The 27,781-nt window shown below is 37.5% G+C and overlaps 1 protein-coding gene across 6 annotated transcripts in view; it reads left to right on the forward strand.

Moving 5' to 3' along the window:
* The window catches only part of LSM14A (LSM14A mRNA processing body assembly factor), a 54,307-nt gene that overhangs the window by 1,405 nt on the left and 25,121 nt on the right, over positions 1-27,781 (forward strand). For all 6 annotated transcript variants that reach the window (XM_044378919.3, XM_026484304.4, XM_044378918.3 and 3 more), the window contains exons 2-3: positions 23,857-24,020; positions 27,186-27,315. In XM_044378919.3, the coding sequence (XP_044234854.1) occupies positions 23,857-24,020; positions 27,186-27,315 (294 nt within the window). The remainder of the gene's footprint in view (positions 1-23,856; positions 24,021-27,185; positions 27,316-27,781) is intronic.

Genomic DNA, 27,781 nt, shown 5'->3' on the forward strand with positions numbered 1-27,781 from the left:
CTAGTAGGAGAGTCATTTCACAGTATCACACAAGTATTTAGTGACATTTTCGGGGTCCTTTTTAATAACACTCGTGTTGGGACAAATTTTATACCTAAGGAGCCTTTAATTTTTTTTTTTTTTTTATCTTCCCTTCTTTTCCACTCCCACCCCATGGATATTTAGCTGTATAGTGTCTTAGTTTTTATGGCTTTGTGAAATTATTAAAAAGGCTTTCTAAAGTTCTTGGTGAGAACCACATACAGTATTTTTCATTAAAGTGGTTTAATAACTTTTTAAAAAGCATTGTTTTACCTAATCTGAATTTTAAGGTGTCTTGCCAGCTTAGTGACTTACTGAGTTGACTGTGCTTTTAGTCCTCACAGTGAAATAAAATAATGTACATTTTTGAGATTTCTGATGTATTAACTTTAGTCTTTTAAAAATCTTTCAGTGTATTCTTTTATACAAGAAAACCAAGTCTATCTTGTTAATGACCCACGTTAAAAAAAAAAAAAATCCTTTCAGCTTCTAGAGCCAATAAACTAGTTTCATTAGTCTTTCATAGTTCAATTCATATGCCAATTTGTTCCTTGTATCATGACTTGATAAATACTAATACAGTAATGAAAAGATTTTTTTAAATCATTGAATGTGTATCTGTATTTATGGTTTTGATCATTAATCCCACATACATAATACATGCTTTTTCTTCAGTAGGAGTTATTTAATATGTAACAGAGGTTTGGGAATTCAATTGTATTTGCAAAAACTGAAGACCCAATTTTGATGGTTTATTCTCCTTAGCAGTTTCTAATCTAAAACTCCTATATAGCTATCCAGTGAACACTGGGCACTTCAAATTTCAGAATTAGAAGTAGGGTGTTTGGTCTCAAAATTTTAGAATTTATATGACTTGTGAAGGAATTTGATATCTGATATTCCACCTTTTTCAAAATTTGGATGAAGAATGGCAGTCTAACAGAGTAGAGTTTAGAATACAGTATGTATTTGCATTTAGAGATCCCGGTTATCTTTGTGAACTAGCAATTGAGTTAATCTCTTCAAATGACATTCTTAGAATTCTCTTGGATGTTAATTTTTTCCCCCTCTGGGAAGAGTTTTTTTTCCCCCTTTTTATTGTGAAATAACCACACATGTTGAAAAGATAACAGATAAAAATAAAATATTTCTAAACAAAGATCCTTGTAACTACCACCCAGGGCAAGACAGACATTGCCAGCATCCCAGAATCCTCCCACCCCCTGCATCTTTCCATCACCACTACTACCCACTTAAGCTGGATGTAAACATTATTCTTAGGTCTTACCACCTAAGTTTACATCACTAAATAATAGAGTTTATGTTTGTCCTTTTTTGAACTTTATATAAATGGAATCATCTTGTAGATATTTGATTTTGGTTTGTTGTGGCACAGTATTTCATCAGGAATATAAGAAGTTTATTCTGCATTTGTATTTGATATTCTCCAGTTAATGTTTAAATTGTTGACAGTTTTTGCTATTGTGAACAATGCCTTTATGAACATTTGTGTTTAAGTGCACCGATGCCTGTTTGTGTACTTTCCTTGAGGGTGTATACTTGAATTGCAGGATCATGGGGAATGTGTCTTTATTAGGTAATGCTAAGCAGTGTTGTTGTTGTTTTGTTGTCGTTCACTAGTTTTTATTTGAGTTTTATTAGTATATGAAAGTTCTAGTTCTACATCCCTTACCAACAATAATACTTAGTACCAGATATTTTAATTCTGTCCAGTCTGGTGAGTGTGGTTGTACCTGGCTTTAATCTTCCTGATCACTAATGAGCTGAACACTTTTTCATATCCTAGTCATTTGGATTTCGTCTTTCATGAAATGCCTTTGAAATCTTTTGCCCATTTTACTACTGAAATGTAGGTCTTTTCTAGAGTTCAGTATTCTGAGTACGAATCCTTTGCTGGGTATATCTGTTGCAAATATCTTTTCCCATTTAATGGTTTCTTTTGGTGAACAGAAGTTCATTTTAATGTAGACGTGTTTATTACTCTTATTTATGGCTAGTGTTTTTTTCTTATTCTTTTTTTTTTTTTTTAAGGGAATTTTTCCCTACCCCAAGGTCATGAAGATACTTTACTTTTTCAAAACTTTTTTGTTTTGCCTTTTCACTTAAATTTAGTAAGGGATTCTTTTGGTTTACATGATCCAGATTAAAACTTAGGTCCTTTACTTGGATGTTACTTATAATATAAATTCATGTGGAACTGTACAATGCTCTTAAAATTTTGGATTAGTTATATTTGATATGGTGTATAGTCGCGGTGACCATATGGCCTGGTTTGCCCTGGTGGAATGTTTGTGCCTGTTCTTCTGGATGATTATTAAAACATTCCTTTTCTCTCTTGAATATGTTCCAGTTTGGGTAAGAAATTGTATAATCACACTAAATATAATCAAAAGCCCAGTCCCAGAGGTAGTGACTAACTGGGTGATGTCTTTTATTATCTGCTAGAGATTTCACAGACTAGCTCTAGTTCTGTAAAGGTTAATACTGAAGTAAGTTTAATGGGCTTTGATACACAGAATTTTCTATATGAATGTCAGGGAGTTTTAAAGGCAACCTAGAAAGACTGATGTCAGTCTGTTAAGTCTGTTAATAGATCATTTGGTCTGTAGTTTGTCTCTTGGAGTCTTTATCACAGCTCTGAGTTTATTTTCTTCCTAACTCTGATTATGACCTGCCCGTAATCTTCTTTGCTTATTTGCCTGTGTTTATTGTCACCTTCCCTCCCCCCATAGAGTCTGAGCTCCTGGGAGAATGAATGTTTATTGATGAATAAATGGAAATGATTTAGCATTTTAGTTTATTAATCTTACAGAAATCTCTTGGGAGGGGGAGCTCCAAATAGTACTTTCCATGTTCACAATTGTATATCTTTTTAAAATTGAAATGACTAAGATTTATGTTGCCCCCCACCCCGCCCCCAATAGTGAGAGATTTTGGAGAACAGAAATTCAGGAGGATAAAATCTTATGACAAAATTGACATTGTTAGGGAGGTGGAGTTTTTACCTTATGACTCAAGCTCAATTATAATTTTCATTTAAAATTTAAGGGAAGAATTACTTCAAGATGTTTGAGGAAATTGAAAAGTGGTGGCATGCACTAATAGTTTGTAGAATATTTCCAATTACTGTATATTACAGTATTCAGACACCCGTGTCTGTGAATATGATGCCCAGCACATACTGGAGCCTGGATACCAAGAGATTGCCCACAGAATGGAAGTTTCATGAAGGCAGAGTTTTTGTCTTATTCACTGCTCTATCCTTGGTGCCTAGAACAGTGCCTTGACATAGCAAGCCCCTGGTAAATATTTGAATAAATGAAAGGATAGTTGTAGTTATTGAAGATAGTTCTAATTATGGGAATTTCAAAGTTGGAGAAAGTACATATTTCCCATAGCGTTATGCGTGTAGATTTTTTACGATATTTAAATAAAATGGGTTAAAATGAGTGAAATTCTTATCTAATATATATTATGTTATCTATACCTGGATAATACACCACTCAAATGAAAACCAGGTTGCCACTGCATTAGGAAAAGAGACTTTGTGAAGAATGATTAATAAACCAGCTGATTTGTCCTTAAAATCAAGGCATTGGTAGAGGAATATCAAAGCTGGTTATTGATTATTTACTTAAATCATCTGCTGAGTCCTGCCCATTGGTATACCTTAGCCATTTCTTGATTGTTAATTAGCCACATACTCAAAAACTCCATTGAGTGAGTAGGAAAGCTTTGTAGGATGGATGGAATACCTGTGAAGTGCTTTATTGATTTCTTTCGTTTTCACATGAGTTGGGGACCTAATCTAGCAATTCACAAAATCACTACCTAGAATGTCAAAGATCTAGTAACACTTCAAGCTGCAGTTTCTTTTGGTTGCCCTGTTTAGTAATGTTGCCAGAACTTGGAGCCTTGGAAACAGCTTATTGTTGCTGTACAGTCCACAGTAATTTGGGGAGTCTGAAGTCAATGCCAGAGACTAACTGCATTTTCCAATGGAGTAAGATAAGCTGTGGCTTTCTGAATCAGACGTGGAGAAAACAGCATAAAGCCTAAAGAAAATAATAATAGAAAGGAAGGAAATAAGAAGAGTAAAGAAATCTTATCTGTGCTTGACACATAGCAGGAGTTTTATAGTGTTTAACTTGGTGCCAAAGTAATAATACCAGTAACTGCAGATGGTTTAGCTTGAGTTTACTACTCCATGGTAGAAGATCCCCTCTACAGGAACAATTTACCTTTTTATTTTTCTGTGATGCTTTAATACTTTATTTGTTGTTGTTGTTTTTTTAATAGAGAGAGGCATGTGCGCACATGGGGAAGGGGCAGAGGGAGAGGGGGAGAGAGAGAATCTTAAGCCGGCTCTACGCTTTGGAAGTGCCACCACCGGGCTTGATCTCACAACCCTGTGATCATGACCTGAGCAGAAATCAAGAGTCCAACAATTAACTGACTGAGCCACCCAGGCACCCCTGAAATAATACTTTCAATTAGCTGTATTAAAATGTAGGTATCACTGAAGTAAGTTTTTTAATGGATGAAGTGTGTGTTAGTTTGTAAAATATTTTATTCACAGGGATCTTACTCTAGTTTTGTTTTTTGTTTTTTTAAAGATTTATTTATTTATTTGGAGTACGCAGCAGAGGGAGAGGGAGAATGAGGGAGAATAGAATCTCAAGCAGACTGCCTGTGGGGCTCGATCTCACAACCCTGAGATGATGACTTGAGCCGAAATCAAGAGTCCAGCCCTCAACCTACTGAGCCACCCAGGCACCCCTCTTATTCTAGTTTTGTGGGGTCTTTATTTCTCCAAGAAAATGTGACCCAAAAAGCCAATTGGAATGCCTAGTAGCTAGCTCTTTGGCCTTATTTAACCCTAGCTTTAACTTGTTTTTTTAGATGCAGATAATAGTGTCCATCATTCAGTCATTCTGAGAATTAAATGAGGTAGTATCAAAAGTGACTAGTTTATTGTAGGTGCTTAATAGAGAATATCTATCTCATTGTTATTTCCAGCCACCATCTCCAACTCTGGCTCTGGCACCCGAACTCCATAAGTCATTCAGACCTACTGTAATCTACAGTCTGTTGACCTTACTACCTTTCGCTGTCCCATATCCCCCTCATGGCTTTACTTCCTTCTCTATCTTGTTTAAATTCCATGAGCAGTTACAATCAGTACTTAGCATAAACTCAACCCCCCTGCTCCTCTCCTGCTTTCTTGTAGGAGCTTAGAGAAACCACAGTCTTGTTTCCATCAATGCAGACATGCTGACCAGTTTCACTCTAAATTTACGTTCACTAACCTCATCAGTCATGGTTACTTCCCTGCAGTCATATACTGTATTTCTGTAGTCTACTCATTCCATCTTTTGCATGACTCTTTCATTCCTTCTGTTTTCCTCTGACCTCCAACACCTACCCATCTTCACTTTCAACCTGTGAACCTTGCTTCCTGTTTAATTGAGGAAAGAATAGCAAGCAGAAGAGAATTTTGATAACTCATCCCACAATCCCACATAATACCCAGTTACTCACATCTGTGTTCCACACTCTACTTTTTCACTGACAGTGTAGAGAAGGTGTTCTCTGTCAGACCACCCTTCCCCTCATGCAGTGGATTTCATCCCCTCTTGATTCAAGGTCATTGCTGTAGCAGTTCTCTACTCTCTCCTGTAAATGCAGTTTTCCTTCTCTGCCACATCTTTCCTGTCTGTGTGGAGATGTGATGCTAACTCATCCATCTTAAAAACATTAACAAGAAAACACTACTACTCTTTTTTTTTTTTTTAACACTACTCTAAACTGTTTCCTCTTTCTATCACCCCATTTCTGTTCTTCCCTTTACACCAAAACTCCTTGAAGGAATTGTCCACACCACTTACTTGTATTATTTTTTGAACCCAGGTTATTTAGGTTTTTATTTGCACAGATGACAAACTTCTTATCAAGGTCACCAAAGACTTCATGTTGCTAAATCCAGTGGTTGGTTCGTACCCTCAGTCTGTTTGACCAGTCACCAATATATGGCACAGTTGGGCTGTTCTCCTTGAAATACTTTCTTCACTTGACATTATCCTGGTTTTCTCCCATACCTCACTAGTTTCATCTCGGTCTCTTTTTTTTTTTTTTGATTCTTCAACTACTAAACTTCCAAATGTTGGCAAGCTCAGGGTCTCATTCTGTTTCTGTGTGTGTGTGTGTCTTTCACTGTATCTTTTTTATTTTACCATCTGCACTTTTCTCTTGATAATCTCATGCAGTTCCTGGCTTTGAATACTCTCTGTACATTACTGACTCCTATCCCCATCCTGGACCTCCTCACTTTTATACCCAACTGCCTCATTACCACCACCACCTGGAGAAATGCTCAGTAGGTATCTCACACACCTGTTTCTCCATCTGATTGAATGACAGTTCATCCTTTTAGTTGGTAAGACCAAAAAACCTTTTGAGTCATCCTTAATTCTTCTGTTCTTCTCACACTTCATATGCATTTCTGATCCTATCACTTCTATTTTCAAAATATATCCAAAATTTGACCTCTTACTGCCTCTACTGCTCTGCTTTGGTTTATTATCTTGCACCAGACTTTTCAGAGACACTCAGGTGCTCATATTTCAATGTTGGCCTTTTATTTGATTCTCTTTTCACCCCCAGTTGTGTTTGCATCTTTACCATTTAAAAAAAAAAAAGGAAAACAACAACATGGAATGTGTGGGTGGCAAGTTTTTTTAGTGAGCCTGTGTTTTTCTTAATTACTTGACTGTATCGTTCTAAATTCAGAATTTTTTTTTCAAGATTTGTTTATTTGAGAGAGAGAGTGCGCCTGTGAGGGGGTGGGGGCAGGGGCCAGAGGGAGAGTAGCCTCAAGCAGACTCCCTGCTGAGCAGGGAGTCTGGCACAGGGCTTGATCCCACAGCCCATGGGATCATGACCTGAACTGAAACCAAGAGTTGGATGCTTAACCAACTGAGCCACCCAGGCACCTCAAGAATCTTTTTCTATAAAATTTTGAGGGTATTGGTTTGTTGTATTCTAACTTTCTGGTGTTGCTGATGCCAGTCTAATTCTTAGTCACTTTTCTCTCTGGAAGCTTTATTCTCGGAGTTCAGAAATGTTACCACACTGATTCCTGAGTGGCTCTCTGTGCACCTTACAAATCCGAAGACTCCAGGTCTCTTTAACCTAATAAATTCTCTGTCTTAGATTAGTTTCTGTCTTGTATCTGTTCCTCCGTTCCTCGCCCATGTTTTGTTTTGAATTTCTATTGAATGCAATATTGTGTGTATATATACTTTTTCCGTTATTTTCATCTCTGTCTCTTGGTTTTATAGTTTGGGAGATTAAAATACAAAACCAACTACAAGAAAGAAAGCACAACTGAAAGCAGCTTAAAGAGTAAAGATTAAATTTAGACTGCAGATTGGACAAGCTTTTACTTTTACTTGCTGTTGATAAATCTTACTAAAACTGTATGCAAGGGACTTTTTTGTTTTTTTAGGAATAAAACCATAAAGGACAAGGTGGATTTGGAAAGGAGAAAAGAAAGCAAAATTTTGGAGTTTGAAAAGCAAAGGGATGAATTTAAATGACTTAGAATTCTGAGTTGAGAAAGCTGCAACCTAAGTAGACAGTGGGGTAAGCCAAGAACTAACCTTATTTCCACCTAGACTCCTAAAAGACTTAGCAATTGGCATCACCAGTTGCAATGGAAACTAGAAGACTATGAAGTAATGAGGACTGGAGATGGAGTTAAAAACTGGAAGATTAACTCAAAATTTGTTTTGACGGTGGTCAGATTTCCAAATCTCCTTTTGCATTTCACACAGCTGGACAGCTACTCTTCCCCAACACTGGTACTGTCTAGAGAGGGTAAAATAGAGTTTCTGGAAAAACATGGGCACCATTAAGAACAGCTTGGAGCAAATGGGGCATAGAAGAAGCTTGCATCTGCCTGGTGCTTATTATTTAATAAGCTATTCATTCTGGAGAATTACTGGGCACCTACAGTGACTGCATGCTAGACAATATGATAGGTGCTAGGAAACAAAAGAGCATTAGAGACAAGATTCTTGAGAACGCCACATCTAAGATGCATCCTGGCAGATAATTACAGTTAGCCACATGAAGAGGCGTCTAGGAGGAAGCGTCTGGTCCCAGGCCATAGGGTGTTTGCAGTCTGTCAGGGAACAACTAGAGCCCAAAACTTTTATCCTAACCCATAACACCTTGCAGCTCACTTAAGGTTGGATCACACTAACTCTCAGTCAGGTCCTCAGGTCAGTCAAGTTCCTTCAGATTTGAGGCCTTTTCACAAGGTGCTTTGAATTGGAGTTTTTTGCCCTGCTTCTTATATGGCTGTGGTTGAAGAAATGAGCGGTGCAACAGATTAAGAAGTCACAGTGGAAAGAAAAAAGCAAAGAGCTCTGGAAGGCTTAAGTGACAGTGGAAATGTGTCAAATAACAAGCTCAGGCACTCTCCCCTTCCCTTTTATTTTGCTTCCACTGCTAAATTTATCTTAATATATTCAGTTTGTCATTTGAATGACAGGCTAACAAGTCTGAATTATCTTGGTGGATTTAGGGAGCCATTGAAAGTTTTTTAGCCAATAAGGTAACATGTCAGAGTCTAACTTTAGGAAGTTTATGCTGCAGCATTGTGCAAAAACTGATTGGGGGTGAGGGGAGAGGCTGACAATGGTGACATCAGTTGGAGTATTTTAAGAGTTTGGGAAAGAGGAAATATAGGCCTAAATGAGTTAAAATAGAGAGGGAAGAACAGATACATGAGAAATTAGGAGAGTGGGTTGGCCTTAAAAAAGTTGACTGGGCAAGGACCAGGAAAGTATTGAGTGTTGATGGTACATACAGTAGTTCCTATCAGCTGAAATTGGGATTGGATCAGAAGGGAATTAGGTTTATTTTTCCTGATTCTGCTTGAGCATCATCACCCCTGCAAAGCCTTCCCTGATTGCCATAAGTCGGGAAATGCTAGGTGTACCTTCTGTGTTCTCTTTTTGTCTTCTATTTTCTTCTTGTGCTTACCATGCCTGTCTTACTGTGTTTCACAACTAGACATCAGCATCTTTTCCCCCTTGTGTCCCTTGAACATAGCAAATTAACTATTTGTTGGTCACATAAAGCATTACTGTTTCTGAAAATTTACCTGGGTCGGAAAATGTAGTTATACAGCTTGATATTTAATAGAAAAAGACAGTGTGATAAATGAAGACAGTATTAAAGATATTTTATTCTCTCAGATTAATAATGATGAGTATAATTCAGTTTTCTTGTGCCATCCTGTGATTTTTAGAAATGTTTCAGGATCTTATCTACAGTTTCAAAAGGGTCCTTGTAAATATGTTTAGCATTATTACTGTTGTTTTGTTGTTACTGCTTCACCATCTAAATTTTTGAATCTCTTTTTGGTTGTACAATTCTCTCTTCATGCCACTCTCCCTAAATTCTTGTTCTCAGAAGTCATTATTCCGTTATGCTTAGTCTGACCTTCTCGTGGTTGAGGAAAAATATGTCAGTAAATCTGCAAATATTAGTAATTCAAGGGGAAGAATCTTGCATGGGGAAAGCAAGTGAAGTTGCAGATGAGAGGAACTAATAAACTGAGCAAGGTCCCAAACCTGTAATTGTGGGAGGTGACTTTAGCTTAAAAGAAATGTAAGGGTCTTTCCTCTCCTGAGTGCAAACAAGAGGGAAGAAAATGAGTAAAGACGATGAGATGTATTAATGAAAAGGACAAGATCGTTTTGGATCTTTTTAGGCAAATCAGAGGTTACTTTAACCTTTAGAGTTAAAGTAATAAGGAGTAGGTTTTAAGAATGTTTGAAAGGTGAGGGGCGCCTGGGTGGCTCAGTCAGTTAAACGTCCGACTCTTGATTTCGGCTCAGGTCATGATCTCAGAGTCATGAGATCAAGCCCTGCATCAAGCTCCACACTGGGCATGGAACCTGCTTAAGATTCTCTCCCTCCCTCTACCCTTCCCTGCCTCTAAAAAGGCACCCGGGTGGCTTAGTTGGTTAAGCGTCATCTGCCTTTGCCTCAAGTCATGATCCTGGAGTCCCAGGATTGAGTCCCACGTCGGGCTCCCTGCTCAGCAGAGGGCCTGCTTCTCCCTCTGCCCCTCACCCTGCTCGTGCTCTCTCTCACTCTCTCTCAAATAAATAAAATCTTTAGGGGAGAAAAAAAAAATGTTTGAATGGTGAGGGGAAAGTCACCTGGGTTGTGAACTCTGGAGGTGGAGGTGGTTTTTTGTTTTCAGATTACCAGTGATTGGTGTGTGATAAGTGCTGAGGAGATTGAGAATATTGCAAAGAGAAGGTTGGTAGAGATGTCTGTTGGGGTGACAGGTCTGTAATTGGGTACAGGAAAAGATGATAGAGGCCAGAGACAGATAGTTTCACTCAGTGGAGTAATATTCCCTAACAGAAAGTAGTGTGGGTGAGGGTGAAGAAGGGGCCAAAGAGGAGAGTGCAGGTGTATAGAAAGTGAATCTTTGTGTAGGCAGTTTTTGATGTGATTCACAAGCAGTCCTGTGTCCCTCTCCCAAGTAAAAAATCAAGAGCATGCTTACTACCATCCTTCCATCAGGGTCTGTGCAAGGGTATTACATTGTAGAAGAGATAGCTTTATAAAGCTACTCTTCGTATTTCAATAATTAAACCGTATATAATAGCTTATTCCAAATAAACAGTATCTCGGATGCTTTCAGCAATACTTAGTGTGTATGATACTAGTTGTGCAACAAGACATGTACTTATGGATAAATACCAGAAAGAGAAGAAAAGGCCAAGTGCAACTTTACACTTTTTTTCCCCTGGTTCGATATTTTTGCATATATTCTGTTTTTTAAATAATGCTGTTTTTCTGTTTTCCCATCCTGTTGATAATCCAGTTCTTTCTTTTTGATGTAGTCATTCTCCCATTTTATTCTAAGTAGGTGTATTGTATAATTTAATTCAATTCCCTTGATATTAAACAATGTTCAGTAATTTTGGAAATTGCTTACTTAATAGCTTTTTCCCCTGTGGAATTTATTCAAGAAATATGCAAATGTGAGCAATATGTAGGATACAGTGTTAGGTACTGAGGGAGTTGCAAAGATTATTTAGATACAAATTTTTTTCTCTGAAATTTTTTTTTTTTTAAGATTTATTCATTTGAGAGAAAGCAAGTGGTGGGAGGGGCAGAGGGACCGGGAGAGAATCCTCATGCAGACTCCAGCTGAGTGCTGAGCCTGATGTGGGACTTGAGCTGAGCTGAAACCAAAAGTCAGATGCTCAACCAGCTGGGCCACCCAGGCACCCCTCTCCTGAAGATCTTTCAGTTCTAGGAAGGGGGAGGTATAGACAGTGTGACAGAATGCTCTGTTATTTTTAGAGGAAGAATGTGTTATTTCCACCTGGAAGTATTACTGATAGAGTTGTATGATGATTAATTTTGTGTCACCTTGGCTGGGCCAAGTGCCCAGATATTTGGTCAAATATTCTGGATGTTTCTGTAAAGATGTTTTTTGAATGAGATTAATTTTTAAATCAGTAGACTCTTAAGTAGATTACTCTCCACCATGTGAGTCGGTCTTATCCAATCAGATGAAGGCCTTAATAGAGCAAAGAGTGACTTCCTCTGAGCAAGAAGGAATTTCGCCAGCAGACCACCTCTGGACTCAAGCTTCGGCTCTTCCCTGGGTCTCCAGCCTGCCAGCCTACTTGCAGATTTTGGATTTTCACATGAGCCAGTTCCTTAAAGTAAATCTGTGGGTTGTGTGTCTGTGTATGTGTCCTTTTGGTTCTGTTTCTCTGGAGAAAGCTGATGAATACAAGTAGCATATAAGCTGAAATTTAAGATGTGTTGCGTTTGGGGAGAAGCTGTGGTAGAAGACAGAAAACCTGCGCTGGCTATTGAGAATAATGAGCTTCGTTGGAACTTAAGTTTGTGTAAGTGGGATGGGACTAGATCTTACAAGTGATACTTGACAGAAGTTTTAACTTTAAGGCTACATCAAAAATCTTATTCTAGGGGCGCCTGGGTGGCACGGTCACTTGAGCGTCCATCTCTTGCTTTCAGCTCTGGTTGTGGTCTTGGGGTCATGAGCCCAGTATCGGCTCTGTGCTGGGCACGGAGTCTGCTTGGGATTCTCTGCCCCTCCCACTTGTGCTCTCTCTCTCTCTCTCTCTCTCAAATAAATAAATCTTTTTTAAAAAATCTTATTCTACATTTACATTTGAACTTAGGCTTAGATTTCTAACTTACTTTGGGCCTTTCTTGAATAATTCAACCTTTCATTTATTGCTCTCACATTTTAGTATTCAACAGACTTGTTTTCTTCCTTAGCCATCAGTATTAGAGCCTGATTTACAGTTTTTAGTTTGTGTCCAAAAGTGAAGTCTTTTGGAAAATACTAATGATATCATTTTGTGCATACTGACTGTATTTAACTATGTATACGATTGTCATGTTTAAACTTAAAAGCTTTGGTATTTTATATTGGAGATACTTTATTAGGAATTTGGTCATTACAGATCTTCCCTCTAGCCATGTAGTATGACTGTATGCTCAGGTATTAATATACTGGTAACTAGGTTTGACATTAGTGTGATGTTTGAACTTTATTAGAAATAGAGGGGTTTTTTTAGGTAAATGATTTTGCCGGAAACTTGACCCTTTCTGTGTATTTTTTTTTTAAAGATTTTATTTATTTATTCGACAGAGACAGAGACAGCCATTGAGAGAGGGAACACAAGCAGGGGGAGTGGGAGAGGGAGAAGAAGGCTCATAGTGGAGGAGCCTGATGCCGGACTCGATCCCATAACGCCGGGATCACGCCCTGAGCCGAAGGCAGACGCTCAACCGCTGTGTCACCCAGGCGCCCCTTTCTGTGTATTTTTTTAAAAGACTATTATGGGGGGCGCCTGGGTGGCACAGCGGTTAAGCGTCTGCCTTCGGCTCAGGGCGTGATCCCGGCGTTATGGGATCGAGCCCCACATCAGGCTCCTCCGCTATGAGCCTGCTTCTTCCTCTCCCACTCCCCTGCTTGTGTTCCCTCTCTAGCTGGCTGTCTCTCTCTCTGTCAAATAAATAAATAAAATCTTTAAAAAAAAAAATAAATAAATAAAAGACTATTATGGGATGCGTGATCATTTGTAGTCAGAAATAGGGAATTGATTATATTCTTTCAGACTAATAGAGAAAATTATTTCCCTATTTCCCACTCTCTTTTATTAAACGTAGGCCTAAAACATAGGCTTTTCTAGTTGGGGAATGAAGGAAAAAAAAAAAAAACTAGGATACTTAACTAAAACAACATAGCACCATGATGAAGTTTAAGTTTAAAATAGAGAGGACAACCACTCCTAGTTCCAACATCTAACCCAGCTATTCCTATTATTTTGTGTATTCTCTTTGAGGCTATAATTGTGTGTGGGTAGGGGACGATTATTGAGGTGAAATTCATATAACACAATTAACCATTATAAAGTAATGTGATTCCGTGGCAGTCTAGTCACAGTGTTGTGCAACCACTACCTCACTTCAGTTTCAGAATTTTTTCATCACCTTAGAAGAATACCCCTACCCATTACGTAATCCTTCCCCACTTCCCTTTCCCCCCAGTAACCATTTATCTGCTTTCTGTCTCTATGGCTTTTCCCCTTCTCGATATATGTAAAACAGATCATATAATATGTGACCTGGCTTTCACTTATAAGTGCATCATGCTTTGGAGTTTCTTTCTGGTTGTAACACGTCTCAGCATTTCATTCCTTTTTATGGTTGGATAATATTCTGTTATGTGTATGTGTGTCTAAATATAAAAAACACAATTTGTTTATCCATTCATCTGTTGATGGGCATTGGGTTGTTTCTACCTTTTGGCTCTTAAGAAGAATACTGCTTTGGGGCGCCTGGGTAGCGCAGTCGTTAGGCGTCTGCCTTCGGCTCAGAGCGTGATCCCAGCGTTCCGGGATCAAGTCCCACCCACATCGGGCTCCTCCGCTAGGAGCCTGCTTCTTCCTCTCCCACTGCCCCTGCTTGTGTTCCCTTTCTCGCTGGCTGGCTATCTCTGTCAAATAAATAAATAATCTTAAAAAAAAAAAAAAAGAATAATACTCCTTTAAACATTCATGTGCAAGTTTCTGTGTGGAAATAGGTTTTTACACATATGAGTAAAATTGCTGAGTAATATATATGGTAATTCTGCTTTTAATTTTTTGAGGAACCACCAAGCTATGTTTTCCACGGCAACTATACCATTTTACATTTCTACTTGCAATGTCAGGGATTCCTATTTCTCTATATCCTTGCCAGTATTTGTTATTTTGTTTTATTATTTTTTTATACATTTGGGCTTTTTTAAAATTCAATTAATTAACATATAATGTATTATTGGTTTCAAAGGTAGAGGTGTATTTTGTTTTATTATTAAAACCATTCTAGTAGTTTTGAAGTGGCATTTCATGATAGATTTGATTTGTATTAACATAATGACCAAGGATATTAAGTCTCTTTTCACAAGCTTGTGGACTACTTGTATATCTTTTTTTGAGAAGTGTCTCTTCAAGTTTTTGCCCATTTTTAATTGGGTGCTTTGTCTTTCTGTTGTTGAGTTGTTGGAGGGGTTTGGGTGTTTTGTTTTGTTTTAAGATTTTATTTATTTGTCAGAGAGTAGGAACAAACAAGGGGAGTGGCAGACAAATGGAGAAGCAGGCTCCTCACTGAGCAAGGAGCCCAATGCAGGATTTGATCCCAGGACCCTGGGATCATGACCTGAACAGAAGCCAGACACTTAACCGACTGAGCCTCCCAGGCATCCCTGTTGTTATGAGTTCTTTATATATTCTAGATATTAAGCCCTTGTATATGACTTGGAAATATTTCTCACATTCCATAGCTTGTCTTTTACCATGCTCAGTATTGTTCTTCGATGCACTTGTTTTGATTTTTATGAAGTCCAGTTTATTTTTTCTTTTGTTGCTCATGCTTTCAGTGTCAAATCTGAGGTCATAAAGATTTACTCCTATGTTCTCTTAATAGTTTCATAGTTTTGGCTTATATTTAGATTGTTGACCCACTAAAAGAAAAACTGGGATGTCTGGGTGGCTCAGTCGGTTGAGCGTCAGACTTTTGGTTTCTGCTTGGATCATGATCTCAGGATCATGGAATTGAGCCCCGTATTGGGCTCTGCCTTGCACACACGCTCTCTCACTCTCGCTCTCAAATAAATGAATCTTTAAAAAAGAAAAAAATGTGCTTTTTCCTCTGCTCACCAGTTTACTCAGTAGTTCTGGCCACCACATGTTCAGTCAGTCACATCAACCAGTTCTCCCAGCTCCATAGACACCAACTGGGTATCCTACAATTTAATTCAGTTCTGACAGTATCTATCTGAAGTTAGTGTCAGATCTCACAGGTTAAGGGCTTAGTCCCACGAGACAACCTACCCCAGCCTACTTCACACACTGGTCTCAAGTTGCAAATTATCAACTGTCCTTCTGACCAAGTACAGGCTATAAATTGAGGCTTCCCATGACCCCCTCCTTGGTTTGATCATTTGCCAGAATGGCTCATAGAACTGAGGAAAACAGCTTACTTATTAGATTACCAGTTTATTATAGGAGGATACAAGAGGAACACCCAGATGGAAAAGATACATAGGGCAAGATATGTAGGAAGGAGTGCAGTGATCTTGTCGTCTCCAGGCGAGTCATCCTCCCAGCACCTCCACGTGTTCACCAACCCAGCAGCTCTCTAAACCCCATAGTTTAAGGGTTTTTATGGAGGCTTCATCACATGGGTGATATGATCAATTATCAACTCCGTCTCCAGCCCCTCTCCCCTCCCCAAAAGTTGGTCTTTCTGGTGACCAGCCCCTTTTCTGAAGCTATCCAGGAGCCCACCAAGAGTGTCCTCATTAGAACAAAAGATGCTCTTAGTACCTTTATTTCTAAGGAAGTTACAAAGGTTTTAGGAGCTCTGTCCAGGAGCTGGAGACAAAGACCAAATATATATTTCTTATTATATCACAACATCACACCCACTTTGAGTTAATTTTTGTTTGGAATAAGGTATTCTTGTATATGGTCATCCAGTTGTCCCAAAACCATGTTTTGAAGACTCTTCTTTCCCCCATTTGAATATTCTTGGACCCTTATTAAATTCAATTTGCCATAGATGTTTGGGGTTTTTTTAAGACTGTTCCATTCCGTAAATCCTTATGTTAGTACACACTGTTTGACTACTGTAACTTTGTAGTAAGTTTTAAGATTGGGTAGTACAAGTCTTCCAACTTGTTCCTGAATTTGAAGTTTGGTTTCTCCAATTTGAGAGGGAAGTGGATTATAATTTTGATAGGGATTGCACTGAATCTGTAGAGCTCACTCTGGGGAGCATCGTAATCTTTTTTTTTTTTTTCTTTTGAGAGAGAGAGGATGCGCACACACGAGCAGAGGGGGAGAGGGGAGAAAGAGATGCACACTCCCAACCAAGCGTGGAGCCTCATGTGGGGCTCAGTCCCAGGACCCTGAGGTCATGACTTGAGCCAAAGTCAGCCGCTTAACCAACTGAGCCACCCAGGCAACCCTGGAGTGTTGTAATCTTAATAAGTCTTCCGGTCCATGAACATGGGATGACTTTCCATTTATTTAGCTGCTCTTTAATTTGTTTCAGAAGTGCTTTTAATTGTCAGTATACAAGTCTTTCACCTCCTTGGTTAAATTTATTCTTAGATATTTGATTCATTTGGATGCTACTGTGAGATTGTTTTCTTAATTTCTTTTTGTTTGATTATTGTTGTATATAGAAACAGCTGATTTTTGTGTGTTGATATTGCACCTGTAACTTAGCTGCATTCATTGATTAACTCTAGCTTTGTTTAGTTTTTTTATAGATTCTGTATATATAGAATTACCATATGGAATCATGTCATCTGCAAAAAGAGAATTTTACTTCTTCCTCTCCAATTTGGATGCCTTTTATTTATTTTTCTTGCTAATTATGTTGGCTAGGACTTCTAGTACATTGAATAGCAGTGGTGGAAGTGGACATTCTTGTTTTGTTTCTGATCTTAGGGGAAAGTTTTCAATCTTTTACCATTAAATAATGATGTTAGCTATTGGTTTTTTATATATGCCATTTATCCTGTTGAAGTTATTTCCTTCTATTCCGTGTTTGCTAAATGTTTTTTTATCATGAAAGGATGTTAAATTTTATCAGATACTTTTTCTGCATCTATTGAAATTATCATGTCAGGTATTTTCCCCCTTTGGTCTGTTAATGTGGTGTGTATTACATTGGATCTTTTTTTATGTTGAACCACCTTGATTTCTTGGGATAAAATCCCCATTGGTCATGATATGTAATCCTTTTTAGGTATTTTTGGATTCTGTTTGCTATTATTTTGTTGAGGACTTATGTATTTGTATTCATAAGATATTGGTCAGTAGTTTTCTTATGGTATCTTTGTCTGACTTTAGTGTCAGAGTAATGTTGGCCTCAAAGAATATATTAGAACATGTTCCCTTTTCTTCTCTTTTTTGGAGGAGTTTGAATAGGGTTGGTGTTGTTTCTTTAAATGTTTGCTCAAATTTGCCAATGAAACCATTTGGTCCTTGTTCTTTTTCTGGAGGTTTTTGATTACTGGTCCAGTCTCTTTACTTGTTACAGATCCATTGAGATTTTCTGTTTCTTGAGTCAGTTTTGGTAATTTGATGCTTCTGGGGATTTTTCTATTTCATACAGACTTTCTAATTTGTTGGTATTTGTTTGTAGTTTTTTTCTTATAAGCCTTTTAAATTCCATGAGATTGGTAGTAATGTCCTTGCTTTCATTTCTGATTTTAGTTACTTGCATTTTCTCGCCTTTTTCCCTTAGTCATTCTAGCTAAAAGTTCGTCAGTTTTGTCTTTTCAAAGAATCTACTTTTGGTTTTGTTGATTCTGTTTTTCTGTTCTCTGTGTTGTTAATCTCTAATCTCTCTTCTTTCTTTCCTTCTGCTGGATTTGGGTTTAGTTTGCTCTTATTCTAATGTTTAAGGTGTAAAGTTGATTTGAGGTGTGGTTTTTTTTTTTTAAACTTATTTATTTGAGAGGGAGCACAAGTGGAGGGAGACAATCTTCAAGCAGACTCCTTGCTAAGCATGGAGCCTAATGTGGGGTTCAGTCCCATGATCCAGGAGATCGTGACTTGAGTTGAAACCAAGAGTCGGATGCTCAACCAACTGAGCCATCCAAATGCCCTGGGATGTTTTTTTTTTTAATGTGATTATGGCTGTAAATTTCCCTCTTGAGTATGGCATTCTTTACATCCCATAATTTTGGCACATTGTGTTTTCTTTTCTGTCTCAAATTTTCTTAATTTCCCTAGTGATTTCTTTTTGGACTCGTTGGTTGTTTAAGAGTGCGTTATTTAGGGGCGCCTGGGTGGCACAGCGGTTAAGCCTCTGCCTTCGGCTCAGGGCGTGATCCCGGAGTTCTGGGATCGAGCCCCACGTCAGGCTCTTCTGCTATGAGCCTGCTTCTTCCTCTCCCACTCGCCCTGCTTGTGTTCCCTCTCTCGCTGGCTGTCTCTCTCTCTGTCGAATAAATAAATAAAATCCTTAAAAAAAAAAAAAAAAGAGTGCGTTATTTAATTTCCAGGTCCAGTTTCCTTTTATTATTCATTTCTAGCTTTATTCCATTGTGGCCAGATAAGATATTTTGTAAAATTTCAGGTTTTTTCAATATATTGAGAGATGGGAGTTAATGAATGGTAACAACTGGCCACTATGCAAAATGTCAAAATTTACCACAAGTTAACAGTCTTACTTCATCAAGTACTCGCATGGGTGCTGCAAGTGTGTGATTAGATTCCATAGTTCCAAAGTGGTTTATTCAGACTTCACATGCCAAGTCAGTAGTTTCATCGGTGTTGGGACTGATTCCTGGATCTTCCTACTTTGCCATCTTTTCATGTCAGTCACCTGTGTTTTTTAGGTAGTTGTAATCTTTTGAAAATTACAGTTTTATAATCTGCCTCATAAAACATGTTTAATGTTATTATATATCTAATTTTTTAAAATTCTTTATTTTATTGATTTATTTGAGAGAGAGCAAGCAAGCAGGCATGAGAGGGAGGAGAAACAGAGGGGGCAAGAGAAGCAGACTCCCCACTGAGTGCAGAGCTGGAAGCAGGGCTCAATCCCAGAACCCTGAGATCATGACCTGAGCCGAAGGCAGACGCTTAACCAACTGAGCTACCCAGGCACCCCTTAATTCTCTTTTCTAAGTAGGGGCTTAAAGCACAACATGGGGCTTGAACTCACAACCCTGAGATGGGGAGTCACACGCTCCACTGACTGAGCCAGCCAGGTGCCCCTGTATTTACTTAACTCTTTGATAATACAAATAATATACTTATTTTGAAAAGAAAAACAAAAAAACCAGAGTTGTAGAATTAGAAGTAAGGAATTGCATCCAATAAATCATATTATTTTGGTGAGTTTGAGTCTCTTTACGACTGACCCTTTTAAGTTCCCCTTCACTATTACTTGTCTGGTAACTTCCAAACTGGTCTTCCATTTTCATTTTGTTTTCCACCGTCACAGAAGGACAAATACTGTAGAATGGTGGTTGCCAGGACCAAGGGGGGGGGGGAATGAAGAATTCAGTTAAGCAATATGATAAAGTTTTAGATCTCTACAACGTTTTGCTATACAAATACTGTACTATAGTGCTTAAAATTTTTTAAGAGGGTAAATCTCATGTGTTCTTACCACAATTTTTAAAAATTAAAATGATAGCATTAACAAAAATGCTGGTAGTGAAGTATACCTAATAAAATTGTTAGCTTCAAAGAAAAAATGAAAGCCTGATGGAAGAAGATATAAGAATTGAGGCTTGTTGCTGGAGACAAGGAAGATGTGCATCAAGATCAGGGAGGACCGTGCAGTAAGTACTTTTAAGACTAATTATGTAGCCAGATTGAGCCAAGAGGAAACTTGGGGTGAGTGGATATCATATACTAGTTTTCTGTGATTTGTTGTGTTTAATTGCTGTTACCTCCAAGTGCAAAAATTAAATAACAAGAAAAATTGGGGATGAACCAGTGTGATTTCTCACTATACTAACAATTCCTTTACTTAACATTTGCACATGAGCTAATTCATGTGTTGAAATGTGTTGTACCTGAGCAGTAGTGGTGATTTTTCTGCCTTTTCAGTGCTCTCATGCCTTTCTTTCCACTCTGAATGCCCAGGTTGTTTGTGTTATCTTCCAGCCATGTGTGCCCTTCTGATCTCTGTTAATTAATTTGTTCTTTGTAATGGTACAACAGTTGTCTGTTGGAAATCCTAAATCTGATCAAACCAGTCTCCATCATTAGAACATGTTTCTCATACTCTTGGTGTGTGCAATTCATCCTCCAATGTCTCTATTTTCATACTTTTCCATTTTCCTCTTTTGCTGTATGATAGAGGTTTTCTTCACACCACGTTTTGGAAAATATGCCCTTAGTTTTAAACACTATTGTTGGTTACCTTTAGGACCTCAAATAAAAAATTTAAGCCTACATATATTAATTTATCAACGTCCCAAAAAAATTTATCAAGTGACTCCCTACTATAACAGATGAGAGTTTTAATTTATATATTTCCTTTTGTGTTTTCATCTTCCAATATTTGTTAGAATACTATGTGATAGACCATCCTGACTTTTGTCAGTATGTAACTTAGTAGCTTTTTTCAGAACTATTAAACTTACATTCTGTTCTAAGACCATAGTAAATTGTCATACACATTTGTGTGGTTAAATGAATTTATTCTTCATCTCTTATTTATTTAAATTCAGTTAATTAACATAGAGTGTATTACTAGTTTCAGAGATAGAGTTTAGTGATTCATCAGTTGCATATAACACCCAGTGCTCATTACATCAAGTGCTCTCTTTAATGCCCGTTACCCAGTTACCCCATCCCTCCACCCACCGCCCCTCCAGCAACCCTCAGTTTGTTCCCTAAACTTAAGAGTCTGTTATGGTTTGTCGCCCTCCCTGATTTCATCTTATTTTTCCCTCCCTTCCCCTGTGGTCCCCTGTTTCGTTTCTTCAGTTCCACATATGAGTGAAATCATAGAATTGGTTGACTTCACTTAGCATAATACCCTCTAATTCCATCCACGTCTTTGCAAATGTATTCTTCATCTTTTATCTTTTGTTTGATACCACTGTTTCTGTGAGTTTTTTAATTTGATATAGCAAAGGGTAAGTCTCTATAGCTTATAGTGCACTAAATCTTTTTCTAGAAATACAGCGAAACCTTTTAATCAAATTCAGGTCTTCGTGTCAGGAAATTTCTGTTACATCTTTTTTTTTTTTTTTTTTTTTTTTTTGACAGAGAGAGACAGCCAGCGAGAGAGGGAACACAAGCAGGGGGAGTGGGAGAGGAAGAAGCAGGCTCATAGCGGAAGAGCCTGATGTGGGGCTCGATCCCAGAACGCTGGGATCACGCCCTGAGCCAACGGCAGACGCTTAACGACTGTGCCACCCAGGCGCCCCTCTGTTATATCTTTAAAGTATATTTTCTCTTACTGTCTTGTCTGGATCTGCATAACAGTCATCAACTAATTTATTGCTGTACTTTTTCTTTACATCTTACTTGCTTTTTCTCAGAATTTTTCTCAATTAATGACCTGGTTTTACTGCTTCGATGTAGTTATTTACTGCTTTATTGATGTAGTTATTCTGCTGTTAGATTTATCTTGTCTGTTCTTCTCTTTCCTTAACTCTGTATGCTACCTTCTCTTTTCAATGTCATTTTGATCATAAGAACTTTATTTTTCTCAAGAAGGTAAAGCAGTTCTTTCTGAAATTTTCTTCTATTTCCTATGACGAATATTAATCCTGAATGGATTTTTCATCTGTCTAGTGACTACATGGGTATAGTTTGAATGGTTTTGTTAGGCCATGGAAAACCTAATGGAGCTTGTCAGCCTTGGAAAACCTTGTGGAGCTTGTCGGTGGTTTTTGTACAAGGAGGACTTTGAGGGGGCGCCTGGGTAACTCAGTCAGTTAAGCATCTGCCTTCAGCTCAGGTCATGATCCCAGGGTCCTGGGATCAAGTCCCGATTCAGGCTCCCTGCTCATCCGGGAGCCTGCTTCTCCCTCTCCTTCTGCCTCTCCCCCTCCCACTTGTGCTCTCTCTCTCTTTCTCTCTCAAATAAGTAATCTTTTAAGGAAAAGAAAGGAGGACTTTGACTTTTCCTCCCTCTGCTTCAAGATGAACTAGTCTGTTCCGAGGCCTGAGGCTGTATACTTTGTGTACTGGTGATGTTGCTGCTGCCGCCACTAAGGTTAGGGATGACTTTGATTTATATGTAATTTTCTTAATCCTGATTTTTCTGGCTCTTTATCCTTCCTTTCAGATAAAGGGCAAAATATAGAACCTTGTCATTTACTCCTGCCCTATAAAGTAGTCTTTGGCCACTAGGGGAAGAGGAACTTCAACTAGGGTATTCCAGATCTTTTCCCTTAACCACATCAGTGTTCCTGTCCCCACCTACCAATATGGAGGTGCCGGTGAACATTTCTCAGGGCATGCTGCATATGGATTCTCAGATTGATCTTCCAGTTTGGACTAAGTGATTCAGTATTGGAGTGATACTTTTTAATAAAATTTCACGGTATAAATTTGAGATCTCCTAGTTTAGGGATATTTTAACTCTTTTTGGCTATTTTCTTTAGTTTTAGGGGAGGATATCCTCCTGCAAGCCTACATCTATGTCACCATCTTTCCTGGAAGTATCATAAGTGATAGAAAGACTTTTTAGCATAAAGGAGGGAGGTATTATTTAAAATGAACTAATATTCATATTTAATCTAACCCTGGATCAGTTCTGCAGAAAAATGCATACATTCAAAACGTTGCACAATCTGAAGGGGTTCTACTCCCTCTAGGACACTCTTAAATGGATAATACATGATCTTTCAAACTTTCTTACTTGAAACTTCTGTATGGATGTAGACATTTTCAGAAAAGTCTGAGACAGTGAGCCTGAAACTTTAGTGTTCTTAAGAAACTCTTGAGGACTTGGTTTAAAATGCAGATTTCTGGACCCTCTCAGAAAGTCTGATTCAGTGGATTTGAATAAGATCCCAGAAATCTTTTTAGCCAGCTTACCCTGGTGTAGGTGGTCCGCAGTTTAACTTTGAGTAATGCTACCTTAAGTGTTGAAATAATCAGATTTAATTATGAGATATTTTAGGTAACTAGGCCATTTCACGCTGTCCCCTGGGGCTAAATACCTGACAGCTGCTTGGCTTGGCTTCTAGAGGACCTACTACTCACCAAGATAGATGTTCCCTTCATTGTCTTCTCTTAATCCAAAAACTCAATTTCCCAAACTTTGGGATTTTGTGGACAGGGAAATCACTTGCCATTCCACTCCCCAACAAGAAATCTCACATAGGTTTGCCAATTTTTTATTTTGCTGAATGATATTAAAAATAAATCAACAATGAAAGAAGACATCTTTAACACCTCCTCTCAGCACAACCACCAAAGATATAAATAAATAAAAATGTAGGATGAACATGACCTCATAATACAGATTGTCTTTTAAATTGAGTACATTTAGCTCTAGGCAGAACCCACTCTATTTTCTTCTTTTAAAGAAAAACAAAACTTCTTTAGCTACAGATTAATGAATATTTTCTCACAGATGACATTTAAGAACTGCTGTTTATTGGTATTTGGAAGAGTGCATTTCTCAGGGCACTACCTGAATATGATGAGTAAAACATGTATCTTATAGTCTCTGTTTTCTCACCAGTTCGGTCCTTTGGTACAGAAGACAGACCAACAGATCGTCCAATACCACCTCGAGATGAAGTCTTTGAATACATCATATTCCGTGGGAGTGATATTAAAGACCTCACTGTTTGTGAGCCACCAAAACCACAATGTTCTTTGCCTCAGGACCCAGCTATTGTTCAGGTAACTGTTGGTAAATTTGTCTTGGAGTGCAAGAAAACTTCAAGTACATGGCTAGTCTTGGCTTTTACCTCTCTTGGATTTTGGTTTTGGGGTGTTTTTTTTTCCCCCTCAATTGAATGTTCATGTGCTTATCATTTCCTAGTTACCTAGATACCTAAAATACCTGGATGATGTTTTCATCTAGGCTTTTTTCTTTAGATCATCAGTTGGGACTAAATAAGTAGTAGAAGAGGGATTTATTTTTATCATAAAATATTTTCTAATTTTAGCAAGTTATAGCTTACATTTATTGAGGTCTAACTGTATGAGAAGCACTATTCAAACCACTGTACATATAGTAAGTCAGTCCTCACAATACTCTCTGAGCTTGGTACTGTAATTATAGTATAGCTATACAATTCTGATTTTTACAAGTGAACAAGTGAGTATATTAAGGTAGAGCCACAATTCGGACAGAACCAGGCAGTCTGGCTCTGGAATCCAGGATCCATGTCACTTACTATATTATTCACATTTGGTTCATATTACAAACCAGAGTGGTAATGGCTACTCTTAGGTAAGATTATTAGGTTCAGTGAAAAAAAGTAATAAATCACATTGGTATCATGTGTATATATGTGTGTGGTATATTGGTATATCTATGTAACATAATATGCATGAAGTGTTGTATAAAATAGCACAAACGTAAAAGGATTTTTAACATACACAGGTATATTGTTCAATTCTCTAAAGTACGAAAAAGGACGCCTAGGTGGCCAAGTCCATTAAGAGTTTGCCTTTGGCTCAGGTCATGATCTCAGGGTCCTGGGATTCAGTCCCACACTGGGCTCCTTGCTCAGCAGGGAGCCTGCTTCTTCCTTTGCCTACTCTGCCTACCACTCCCCCTGCTTTGTGCGTGCGCGCGTGTTCTCTCTCTCTCTCTCTCTCACAAATAAATAAAATATTTAAAAATAAATAAGTAAATAAATAAGGTATGAAAAAAGAAGACCCTAAGTATTCTCAGTAAAAGAAATTTAAAAATTATATTTTATCAAAAACAAATACATGATTTCTAAAAGATTGTAAATTATAAATTAAAGAGGATGTTCGTTACAGTGCTTATTTACATGATAATTGGAAGTATATAGAAACTGCCTGAATTTTAGTTACAACAGCAGAGGAAGCAGATTGACATAGGAGTATTTTCATTTTAGGGTCATAGCTGATTAAAAGCTTATCGCCCTCATGATTTTCCTTTTGGATCCATTTTCTTCTCAACCCTTTTCTTGTCAGCCTTTGGTCATTTGCACTAAAATATGCTTGTTGATTTTTTTTTAAGTAATGTAATACTTTTAGATTTTTTAAAATTAACTTTCCCTATTTTATGCTGTGATAAAATCTTAATTTTCCACAAAACAGATTCTTAGAATATATATTATCTTGCATAAGTTTGTCTTACTTCCAATATTAAAATACCTAATGAACTCTTCTGAAGAAAATAATAGGTGGTATATAAAATTAAAATGGAAAAAAAGAGGAGCGCCTGACTGATTCAGTTGGTGGGGTGTGTGACTCTTGATCTCAGGATTGTAGGTTTGAGCCCCATGTCGGACATAGAAAGTACTTAAAAATGAAATCTTTTTATTTTTCCTAAGATTATATTTATTTGAGAAAGCGTAAACACAGAGGGGAGGAGGGGCAGAGGGAGAGGGAGAAGCAGACTCCCTGCTGAGCAGGGAGCTGAATGGGGGACTCGATCCCAGGACCCTTGGGATCATGACCTGAGCCAAAGGCGGACTCTTAACCGACTGAGCCACCCAGGCACCCTAAAAATAAAACCTTTTAAAAAATAGGGGAAAAAAAGAGAGAGAGAGAAAGTACCTTTTAACATTTATTTAATATTTATCTTTCCAATATAAGTTTTTTAATAAGAAATAATTAAATTTATTCTTAGAAATTGGAGAAATTCTCTCCTCTCCTCTCCCCCCACTCCTTGTTAAGTCCAACTTTTGAGGAGGTAAGTCTGAAGGAATTATGAGAAAATGTGAATTTTCTTAAATGGAGGGAGAAGAGACACATTTTAATAGAGATAGCCTACACCAAAGAGTAGTGTTAGCTGACTGTCTCTATTTAAAAGTTACAAGCTTTATGGAATCAGAAGAACCAAGTAAACTTAAGTCAGACTGTTGTTGAGTAACTTCTACCAGTCACCATAAATTTTGACTTTTGACCTTTGGGTTAATACATCCAGTAGTATTTATTGAGCACCTGCCATATGCCTGATACTGGCAGTGAACACACAGACACTCCTACCATCAGTGAGCTTATATCCTTTTGGTCATTAGTATGCTTCATATTTGTAATATGTGATATTTTATATTAAGATAATGAGTATATAGTATGCATATATACGTTCTATAATACTTTAGGTATTAATACACTATAATATACTTTAATACTCTATAATACACTTTAGGTTTAGTAAATTGAAATTTTTGTAAAATGTTCTTTAACTTAATGATAAATATATTTAAAAATGTAAATGGTCTTGGGGCACCTGGGTGGCTCAGTTGGTTAAGCATCTGACTCTTACCTCAGCTCAGTTCTTGATCTCAGGGTTGTGAGTTCAAGCCTCACATTGGACTCCATGCTGGACATGGAGCCCACTTTTATAAATAAATAAATAAATAAATAAATAAATAAATAAATAGTAAATGGTCTTGTTTGGGATAGTTTGTTTCTATATCACTTCCCTATAAATTTAATAGTGCGCCTCAAATGATTGAAATATGAGCAAAATCACAAGTGAGATACCTTATTTTTGTCAGCACCAGACTAAAACTCAGTATAACCAAATGTAATTTTTCCCATATTTTTTCTTCAGAGTTACTTATTCAAGTAACTTTTCTTCGGTTCTTTCCTAAACTGCTATAAAACTCTTTACTTAACTATAGAAAAATACATTTATAAGTCACATCAACTATGATTGGCACGTATATACAAATATTGAAATCCGGAGGTTGTTAAACTATTATGGTATTAAATGCATATTGTAAGTTATTATAATTGCTTTTGTATCTAGTAGTTACAATTTAAAGTTTTCTTTAAAAATGTAAATATTCGAATTTTTTTCATTATGTACATGTTGTGTAGAGCCTGGAAAAATAACCCATGATCTTTCTTCAGTCTTCACTAGGCTCATCTACTTCTTCATTCCAGTCAGTGGGTTCCTATGGACCTTTTGGCAGGATGTCAACATACAGTCAGTTCAGTCCAAGTTCATTAGTCGGGCAGCAGTTTGGTGCTGTCGGTGTTGGTATGTTGTGCTTTTTACTTTTTCTTTCTTTTTTCTTTGTTTTTTTAAATTTACCTGTCTTTACCACAAATTTACAGACATGTTGTTTGGTGTTCCTTTTGTAACCTATTAATTTAAAGGCTTTATTTAATGTCCTCAATAACTACTGGCTCTATGAAGCACATTTTTTTTAATCTAGATCTATTCAATTGCCAAATATCATTGAATGTTATTTTAAATTTACATAAGATATATCCATTTAAAATAAGCATTTTTTTCCAGGGCACCTGGCTGACTCGGAAGAGCATGTAACTCTTAATCTTGGGGTCATGAGTTCGAGCCCCACGTTGAGTGTAGAGATTACTAAAAAATAAACTAATCTAAAAAAATCATAGAATAAGCATTTGTTTTCAACAGAATGGGTTTTCAAAAAGGGGATTGGAGATAATGCTATTATTAGGTAATAATAATGCCATTAAGGAGTATT

The sequence above is a fragment of the Ursus arctos genome, unplaced genomic scaffold, assembly GCF_023065955.2.
Source record: "Ursus arctos isolate Adak ecotype North America unplaced genomic scaffold, UrsArc2.0 scaffold_19, whole genome shotgun sequence".
Classification (NCBI taxonomy): Eukaryota; Metazoa; Chordata; class Mammalia; order Carnivora; family Ursidae; genus Ursus; species Ursus arctos.